Source organism: Salvelinus alpinus, chromosome 15, assembly GCF_045679555.1.
Source record: "Salvelinus alpinus chromosome 15, SLU_Salpinus.1, whole genome shotgun sequence".
Classification (NCBI taxonomy): Eukaryota; Metazoa; Chordata; class Actinopteri; order Salmoniformes; family Salmonidae; genus Salvelinus; species Salvelinus alpinus.
In genome coordinates this window covers 5,504,949-5,515,270 of record NC_092100.1, presented here as the reverse complement: position 1 = coordinate 5,515,270, position 10,322 = coordinate 5,504,949, and the positions used below count along the sequence as shown (strand labels likewise).

Here is a 10,322-nt window from a genome sequence, read left to right as displayed (position 1 = left end):
TAGTTCTACATTTTTTAAAAGGGGCATGCTTATTTACGATGGTGAGGAAATTACTTTTAAAGTACAACCAGGTATCCTCTACTGACGGGATGAGGTCAATATCAATATCACTGCAAGGCTCTAAAACCTAATCCACGTAGATTATTACCAAGTAGATTTTACCAAGTAGATTATTACCAAGTAGAATATTACCAAGTAGCTAATTACAAAGTAGTTTATTACCATGTAGATTATTACCAAGTAGTTTATTACCAAGTAGATTATTACCAAGTAGATTATTACAAAGTAGTTTATTACCAAGTAGATTATTACAAAGTAGAATATTACCAAGTAGCTAATTACAAAGTAGTTTATTACCATGTAGATTATTACCAAGTAGTTTATTACCAAGTAGATTATTACCAAGTAGATTATTACCAAGTAGATTATTACCAAGTAGATTATTACCAAGTAGTTTATTACCAAGTAGATTATTACCAAGTAGATTATTACCAAGTAGATTATTACCAGGTAGATTATTACCAAGTAGATAATTACCAAGTAGATTATTACCAAGTAGTTTATTACCAAGTAGATTATTACCAAGTAGTTTATTACCAAGTAGATTATTACCAAGTAGTTTATTACCAAGTAGATTATTACCAAGTAGTTTATTACCAAGTAGATTATTACCATGTAGATTATTACCAAGTAGTTTATTACCAAGTAGATTATTACCAAGTAGAATATTACCAAGTAGAATATTACCAACTCTAATATTACCAAGTAGTACTACAAGGCTGTAAAGCCTAACATGTGTGTGTGTGTGTGTGTGTGTGTGTGTGTGTGTGTGTGTGTGTGTGTGTGTGTGTGTGTGTGTGTGTGTGTGTGTGTGTGTGTGTGTGTGTGTGTGTGTGTGTGTTTAAGTGTGACAGAGATGTACCTTTACTCACAGCTACTGCTGAGTCGGTGCTGTATATCTCTAATCTAGACCATTCTGCCCATGTCTCTCCTCCCGCTTAGTCCCTAAAGCTGTCACCATAACAATGGCCAGTAAAACAGTACACACACAAACACACACACGCACACAGTAAAACCATGAATCTGGAAAACAGTCAATAAGTCATTGTGTTCTCCTGGGGTCCCCTCTAAACTACACCTCCTAAACCACTAAAAACACAGAGACTACGGGTACAATAAACTTGTTTGCTTGTTTGTAGTGTTGTGGCCTCTAATACAACTCTGAAATGGCCAATATGCATCATAAATTACACCTATTCCCTGTATAGTGCCCTACTGTTGACCAGATCCATATGGGACCTGGTCAAAGGTAGTGCACTAAGTAGGGAATAGGATGCTATTTGGGACGCAAGCCAGTAAAATGTCCATTTGAAAATGTGTTAATAATACCAGCGAAGGAGTTTGAACAGTGAGACTATTGTCCTGCTCTACTCTGGAGCCTGGTCAACAGATTAAACACACTGGGAAGACATGAGGTACAGGGGGGGATGAGCTAGATGGGAGCGCAGGAGAGAGAGAGAGAGAGAGAGAGAGAGAGAGAGAGAGAGAGAGAGAGAGAGAGAGAGAGAGAGAGAGAGAGAGAGAGAGAGAGAGAGAGAGAGAGAGAGAGAGAGAGAGAGAGAGAGAGAGAGAGAGAGAGAGAGAGAGAGAGAGAGAGAGAGAGAGAGAGAGAGAGAGAGAGAGAGAGAGAGAGAGAGAGAGAGAGAGAGAGAGAGAGAGAGAGAGAGAGAGAGAGAGAGAGAGAGAGAGAGAGAGAGAGAGAGAGGCTGGGAGGATGCAGTGGTGACATAAGTGAGTTGAGGTGGTGGTTTTGGTAGTGTTGCTCTCTCACTCTCTCTCTTTCTCTCTCTCTCTCTCTCTCTCTTTCTGTCTCTCTCTCAATTCAATTTCAATTCAAAGGGCTTTATTGGCAATGGAAACATATGTTAACATTGCCAAAGCAATGTCTTTCTTTCTCTCTCTCTCTCTTTCTTTCCCCTCTCATTTAAACGAGGCATGCAAGCAGCAGTGTGTTGTAGTGTGTATCGGGGAATAGCAGTGTGTTTTGCTGTGTAGCTGTGTTGTAGCAGTGTGTTGTAGTGTGTAGCTGTGTTGTCCCAGGGCTCACTGAGCCATGTGGTTTGTGTTAGTAAGGACAGGGTGTCTGGCAACAGAGAGAGAGAGGAGTGGGTGGTACGCTGGGGGAGTCAGTGAGGGGGAGGGGCAGTAGGGGGGGGGGGGGTATAGGGGAGGGGTAGAGGCTGTGTGAGGTTGAGAGGCTACAGGACAGTTGGATTTCAGATATTATGGGAGGGGAGATTTAACTCCAACACCAGAGAAAAAGGCCTGTCCCTTCAGGAATCTTCCCTGCTTGCAGATTGGATCAATACACGTAGAAACTGTCACACAACGGACACACAACAGACACGCAACGGCAACTCAATGGACACACGCCGTACACACAACGGACACACAACAGACACGCAACGTACACACAACGTACACAAAACAGACACGCAACGTACACACAACGTACACAAAACAGACACGCAACGTACACACAACGTACACAAAACAGACACGCAACGTACACACAACAGACACACACCGTACACACAACAGACGCGCAATGTACACACAACGTTCACACAACAGACACGCAACGTACACGCAACGTACACACAACAGACACGCAACGTACACACGCAAACACAATCTACCTATATCTCTTCTGTGGTGTAGGCTTGGTCCATTATTGGCGGGGGATTTTGTTATGTTTCTATCAGGTATAAACAGAAATAGTCAGACAACAGCCAATCTTTTGATCCCTTATATAACCCAGAGGTTTAATGGCAGTGGGCCATTATATAACCCAGAGGTTTAATGGCAGTGAGCCATTATATAACCCAGAGGTTTAATGGCAGTGGGCCATTATATAACCCAGTGGTTTAATAGCAGTGGGCCATTATATAACCCAGTGGTTTAATAGCAGTGGGCCATTATATAACCCAGTGGGTTAATGGCAGTGAGCCATTATATAACACAGAGGTTTAATGGCAGTGAGCCATTATATAACCCAGAGGTTTAATAGCAGTGGGCCATTATATAACCCAGAGGTTTAATAGCAGTGGGCCATTATATAACCCAGAGGTTTAATAGCAGTGGGCCATTATATAACCCAGTGGTTTAATGGCAGTGAGCCAGTATATAACCCAGTGGTTTAATAGCAGTGGGCCATTATATAACCCAGAGGTTTAATGGCAGTGGGCCATTATATAACCCAGTGGTTTAATAGCAGTGGGCCATTATATAACCCAGTGGTTTAATAGCAGTGGGCCATTATATAACCCAGAGGTTTAATGGCAGTGGGCCATTATATAACCCAAAGGTTTAATGGCAGTGGGCCATTATATAACCCAGTGGTTTAATGGCAGTGAGCCATTATATAACCCAGAGGTTTAATAGCAGTGGGCCATTATATAACCCAGAGGTTTAATAGCAGTGGGCCATTATATAACCCAGAGGTTTAATGGCAGTGAGCCATTATATAACCCAGAGGTTTAATGGCAGTGGGCCATTATATAACCCAGTGGTTTAATAGCAGTGGGCCATTATATAACCCAGTGGTTTAATAGCAGTGGGCCATTATATAACCCAGTGGGTTAATGGCAGTGAGCCATTATATAACCCAGTGGTTTAATAGCAGTGGGCCATTATATAACCCAGTGGTTTAATGGCAGTGAGCCATTATATAACCCAATGGTTTAATAGCAGTGGGCCATTATATAACCCAGTGGTTTAATTTCAGTGGTGTGTCATCATTATGATTATGCCAAGTCATGTTTTAGAGCTTGTTATAAGGGTCAAAGGTCAACCTCCCTTTGTGTGTGTGTGTGTGTGTGTGGGTGTGTGTGTATGTACAGCTTGAACAGATGCTGGCTCGGCAGTCTGCAGCGGGGGACTCGGACCAAGAGAGTGTGTCTGCAGAGCACCTGCGGTTGCAGAACGAGGAGAGGGCCTACAGGCTCAAACTACAGGCCTTTCAGGAGGGACAACACAGACAGGCTCAGCTGGTGCAGAAACTGCAGACCAAGGTACTGGAGGGAGGAGGAGGAGGGGGGGGTCAAGATATTGAAGAGAGTAAACTGTGAGACTACTACTGTCCCTGCTCTGGACTTGACTTGTCCAGGGAGTATTGTTCTGTCCTACAGGAACTAGGGAGTATTGTTGACCTGCAGGATCCAGGGAGTATTGTTGGCCTGCAGGTCAACAAGGGAGTATTGACCTGTCCTAGAGGATCCAGGGAGTTTTGACCTGTCCTAGAGGATCCAGGGAGTTTTGACCTGTCCTAGAGGATCCAGGGAGTTTTGACCTGTCCTAGAGGATCCAGGGAGTATTGACCTGTCCTAGAGGATCCAGGGAGTTTTGACCTGTCCTAGAGGATACAGGGAGTATTGACCTGTCCTAGAGGATCCAGGGAGTTTTGACCTGTCCTAGAGGATCCAGGGAGTATTGTTGACCTGCAGGATCCAGAGAGTATTGTTGACCTGCAGGATCCAGAGAGTATTGATCTGACCTTTAGGATCCAGGGAGTATCGATCTGATATTTTGCAAATATATTGTATTTATAAGTATTCAGAGCCTTTGCTACGAGACTTGAATTTGAGCTCAGGTGCATTCTGTTTCCATTGATCATCCTTGAGATATTTCTACAACGTGATTGGAGTCCACCTGTGGTATATTGTCTGTCAATATAAGGTCCAACAGTTGACAGTGCATGACAGAGCAAAAACCAAGCCATGAGGTTGAAGGAATTGTCCGTAGAGCTCCAAGACAGGATTGTGTCGAGGCACAGATCTGGGGAAGGGTACCAAAACATTTCTCCAGCATTGAAGGTCCCCAAGAACACAGTGACCTCCATCATTCTTAAATGGAAGAAGTTTGGAACCACCAAGACTCTTCCTAGAACTGGCCGCCTGGCCAAACTGAGCAATCAGGGTAGAATGGGCTTTGGTCAGGGAGGTGACCAAGAACCCGATGGTCACTCTGACAGAGCTTCAGTGTCCCTCTGTGGAGATGGGAGAAACTTCCAGAAGTACACCCATCTCTGCAGCACTCCACCAATCAGGCCTTTATGGTAGAGTGGCAAGACGGAAGCCACTCCTCAGTAAAAGGCACATGACAGCCTGCTTGGAGTTTGGCAATAGGTACCTAAAGGACTCTCAGACCATGAGAAACACGATTCTCTGGTCTGATGAAACCAAGATTGAACTCTTTGGCCTGAATGCCAAGCGTCACGTCTGGAGGAAACCGGTCACCATCCCTACGGTGAAGCATGGTGGTGGCAGCATCATGCTGTGGGGATGTTTTTCAGCGGCAGGGAGTGGGAGACTAGTCAGGATCGAGGGAAAGATGAACAGAGCAAAGTACAGAGAGATCCTTGATGAAAACCTGCTCCAGAGCACTCAGGACCTCAGACTTCCAACAGGACAATGACCCTCAGCACACAGCCAAGACAATGCAGGAGTGGCTTCGGGACAAGTCTCTGAATGTCCTTGAGTGGCCCAGCCAGAGCCTGGAATTAAACCCGATCTAACTTCTCTGGAGAGACCTGAAAATAGCTGTGCAGCAACGCTCCCCATCCAACCTGAAAGAGCTTGAGAGGATCTGCATAGAAGAATGGGAAAAACTCCCCAAATACAGGTGTGCCAAACTTATAGCGTCATACCCAACAAGACTTGAGGCTGTAATCACTGCCAAAGGTGCTTCAACAAAGTACTGAGTAAAGGTCTGAATACTTATGTAAAAAAAATTTTTTTTTTTTTTTTTTTTTTTTTTACATTTGCAAACATAAAAAATAAAAAAAATGTTTTTGATTTGTCATTATGGGATATTGTGATGTCATTATGGGTTTTTGTGATGTCATTATGGGGTATTGTGTGTAGATTGATGAGGGAGAAAAACAATTGTATCCATTTTAGAATAAGGCTGTAACGTAACAAAATGTGGAAAAATCAAGGGGTTTGAATACATTCTGAATGCACTGTATGTCTTGTACCAGACGCTTCAGTACAAGAAGAGATGTGGTGAACTGGAAGAGCAGCTGTTGGAGAAGACCTCAGAGTCAGAGAGACTACAACTCTCAGTAAGTCTGAAGGAAACTCCATTTTAGAAGCCATTTTAGTACTCACTAAACACTACGTACTGTAAATATGTGAAAAACGGGCTGATGGCTGTGTTGTTTTCAGCTACAGGCCCAACTGGACTCGTCAGCCCACCGTCGGCACCGGACGGAAACACAGCTTCAGGACAACAGCAGGACCATCCAGAGCAAACTGGCCATGTTGGAGGAAGAACAGAAGAGGTAGAGGTTCTACAGAGCAGTAGAGGCAGGTTCTACAGAGCAGTAGAGGCAGGTTCTACAGAGCAGTAGAGGTAGGGTCTACAGAGCAGTAGAGGGAGGTTCTACAGAGTAGTAGAGGTAGGTTCTACAGAGCAGTAGAGGTAGAGGTTCTACAGAGCAGTAGAGGTAGGTTCTACAGAGCAGTAGAGGGAGGTTCTACAGAGCAGTAGAGGCAGGTTCTACAGAGCAGTAGAGGCAGGTTCTACAGAGCAGTAGAGGCAGGTTCTACAGAGCAGTAGAGGTAGAGGTTCTACAGAGCAGTAGAGGTAGAGGTTCTACAGAGCAGTAGAGGTTCTACAGAGCAGTAGAGGCAGGTTCTACAGAGCAGTAGAGGTAGAGGTTCTACAGAGCAGTAGAGGTAGGTTCTACAGAGCAGTAGAGGCAGGTTCTACAGAGTAGTAGAGGCAGGTTCTACAGAGCAGTAGAGGTAGGTTCTACAGAGCAGTAGAGGTAGGTTCTACAGAGCAGTAGAGGTAGGTTCTACAGAGTAGTAGAGGCAGGTTCTACAGAGCAGTAGAGGCAGGTTCTACAGAGCAGTAGAAGCAGGTTCTACAGAGTAGTAGAGGCAGGTTCTACAGAGCAGTAGAGGTAGAGGTTCTACAGAGCAGTAGAGGTAGAGGTTCTACAGAGCAGTAGAGGCAGGTTCTACAGAGCAGTAGAGGCAGGTTCTACAGTAAGCCCCTTAGAACTCTGCTCCCGTTTCTCTCTCTTTCTTTTCATCGTTTAAAAAAACACCAAGGCAGCTCAGAAGTGTTTCTGAGAAACAGTTTAGAGGGAGCAGAGAGAACGACTGACTCTGTTTTCCCCCCATGCCCAGGCTGGGAAGAGGAGGACAGGAGGAGCGAGGCTGGCCTAGTACGGAGTGTGAAGCGTAGCCTGGCCTTGATACTGTAGATGCTTTCGGCATCCAATTTGTCAAAGTTAATTAGCTTCGGTCCTGTTGGCTCAGTCGTTCAGAGTACTTTAACGGTGTCTCACACTGAGCGGGGGGACCGGGCCCAGCAACCCCTTGCACCTGACACCAGCCTTTAAACAAACAAGATTTATAGAGCCAACCAGCTCTAATTGAAATTGTTACGACAGACGCTTGGCAGCCCGCTTGCCAAGGCCCCATCACTTTTATAGCAGCCTCAGCATGGAGCTCCGCCGTGAGGCCTACTGTAGATTTTACCAAGTGCTGAACCACATCTGCGTGGAGCTTTCTAGTGTAATGGAGGCCTATTGTAGAGTCAGTAACCAAGCCCTTAACGGCTGTTGGAAGGAGAGGGAGAAGAGGACCAAGGTGCAGCGTGGTACGTGTCCGTAATACTTTTAATAAATACGAACACTAGAACAAAAACAACAAAGCGACAAAAGAACAGTTCTGCAACAACACAAAACAGACAACAACTACCCACAAAACACCAGGTGGGAACAGGCTACCTAAGTATGGTTCTCAATCAGAGACAACGATAGACAACTGCCTCTGATTGGGAACCATACCAGGCCAAACACATAGAAATACAAAACATAGAACAACATAGAACACCAGACATAGAATGCCCACCCAAACTCACGCCCTGACGTCAGGGCGTGACAAAGGTCAGGGCGTGACAAGGTCTCTGTTTGTAGAGTGAACCATTCTCTGCACCAGAGGAGGCTGGTGGGAGGCGCTATAGGAGGACGGGCTCATTGTAATGGCTGGAATGGATTTGATGGAACGGAGTCAAACGTGATTTCCATTATGTTTGATGTGTTTGATATCGTTCCATGTATTCTATTCCAGCCGTTACAATGAGCCCGTCCTCCTATAGCGCCTCCCACCAGCCTCCTCTGCTCTGCATAGAGCTCAACCGTGAGGCCTATTGTAAAGCTCTGCTGTGAGGCCTACTGTGGTGTTAGTTACCAAGCCTGTACACTGAGCTGCTCAGGTGAGACCTACTTAGAGTTCATTTCCAAGCCTCTCCATGGAGCTCCACCGTGAGGCCTACTATACAGTGAGTAGTCAAGCTTCTCCATGGAGCTCCACCGTGAGGCCTACTATACAGTGAGTAGTCAAGCTTCTCCATGGAGCTCCACCGTGAGGCCTTACTATACAGTGAGTAGTCAAGCTTCTCCATGGAGCTCCATCGTGAGGCCTACTATACAGTGAGTATTCAAGCTTCTCCATGGAGCTCCACCGTGAGGCCTACTATACAGTGAGTAGCCAAGCCTCTCCATGGAGCTCCACCGTGAGGCCTACTATACAGTTAGTAGTCAAGCCTCTCCATGGAGCTCCACCGTGAGGCCTACTATACAGTGAGTAGCCAAGCCTCTCCATGGAGCTCCACCGTGAGGCCTTACTATACAGTGAGTAGTCAAGCCTCTCCATGGAGCTCCACCGTGAGGCCTATTATACAGTGAGTAGTCAAGCCTCTCCATGGAGCTCCACCGTGAGGCCTACTATACAGTGAGTAGTCAAGCCTCTCCATGGAGCTCCACCGTGAGCCCTACTATACAGTGAGTAGTCAAGCCTCTCCATGGAGCTCCACCGTGAGGCCTACTATACAGTGAGTAGTCAAGCCTCTCCATGGAGCTCCACCGTGAGGCCTACTATACAGTGAGTAGTCAAACCTCTCCGTGGAGCTCCACCGTTAGGCCTACTATACAGTGAGTAGTCAAGCCTCTCCGTGGAGCTCCACCGTGAGGTCTCTGGTAGTTAGTTTTAAAGCCTCAGTGCAGAGCTCCACCGTGAGGCCTAGTGTAGAGTGAGTAGCCAAGCCTCTCCATGGAGCTCCACCGTGAGGCCTACTATACAGTGAGTAGTCAAGCCTCTCCATGGAGCTCCACCGTGAGGCCTACTATAGAGTGAGTAGTCAAGCCTCTCCGTGTAGCTCCACCATGAGGCCTACTATACAGTGAGTAGTCAAGCCTCTCCGTGTAGCTCCACCATGAGGCCTACTATACAGTGAGTAGTCAAGCCTCTCCATGGAGCTCCACCGTGAGGCCTACTATACAGTGAGTAGTCAAGCCTCTCCATGGAGCTCCACCGTGAGGCCTACTATACAGTGAGTAGTCAAACCTCTCTGTGGAGCTCCACCATGAGGTCTATGGTAGTTAGTTTTAAAGCCTCTGTGTAGAGCTCCGCCATGAGGCCTGGTGTAGAGTGAGTAGTCAAGCCTCTCCGTGGAGCTCCGCCTTGAGGCCTAGTGTACAGTGAGTAGCCAAGCCTCTCCGTGGAGCTCCGCCATGAGGCCTACTGTAGAGTGAGTAGCCAAGCCTCTCCATGGAGCTCCGCCGTGAGACCTACCGTAGAGTGAGTAGCCAAGCCTCTCCGTGGAGCTCCGCCGTGAGGCCTACTGTAGAGTGAGTGGCCAAGCCTCTCCGTGGAGCTCCGCCGTGAGGCCTACTGTAGAGTGAGTAGCCAAGCCTCTCCGTGGAGCTCCACCGTGAGGCCTACTGTAGAGTGAGTAGCCAAGCCTCTCCGTGGAGCTCCGCCGTGAGGCCTACTGTAGAGTGAGTAGCCAAGCCTCTCCGTGGAGCTCCGCCGTGAGGCCTACTGTAGAGTGAGTAGCCAAGCCTCTCCGTGGCCCTTTGCCTTGGTTTGGCTCGCTACACGGTGCTAACCGTTCCACTCCTCTGTAGATAGCTTAAAAACATGGAGAAAACATAGATAGTTGGCCCGGCTTCGCTACGACACAGCGTGAGAATGATGTAAACATTTCTGTAAATGACTCTGTGAGAGAGCTCAATCTGGTAAGAATTAGGACGGAGTTGACATGGACTTTATTAAAGTGTGACACATGTTCTGCTGTGTAAGCGTGGCTGGCATGGGCGGATCACAGAAAAGGGTTTATAAGCTTGTAAATGTAGGAGTGATATAGTGGCCACGCGATTGATGGAGTTTGGGTGGGGGACAGCAAGGTTTTTAGGAGGGAGGGAGGGAGGGAGGGAGGGAGGGGAATGAGAACGAGGAGGAGAA

The 10,322-nt window shown here is 46.8% G+C and overlaps 1 protein-coding gene across 1 annotated transcript in view; it reads left to right on the top strand.

The window, feature by feature from the left end:
* Positions 1-3,908: 3,908 nt before the first annotated feature.
* Positions 3,909-10,322, top strand: part of crocc2 (ciliary rootlet coiled-coil, rootletin family member 2) — a 167,917-nt gene continuing 161,503 nt past the window's right edge. Inside the window, exons 1-3 of the mRNA XM_071342349.1 lie at positions 3,909-4,073; positions 6,041-6,124; positions 6,228-6,343. Of these exons, the coding sequence (XP_071198450.1) occupies positions 3,912-4,073; positions 6,041-6,124; positions 6,228-6,343 (362 nt within the window). The 5' untranslated portion in view covers positions 3,909-3,911. The remainder of the gene's footprint in view (positions 4,074-6,040; positions 6,125-6,227; positions 6,344-10,322) is intronic.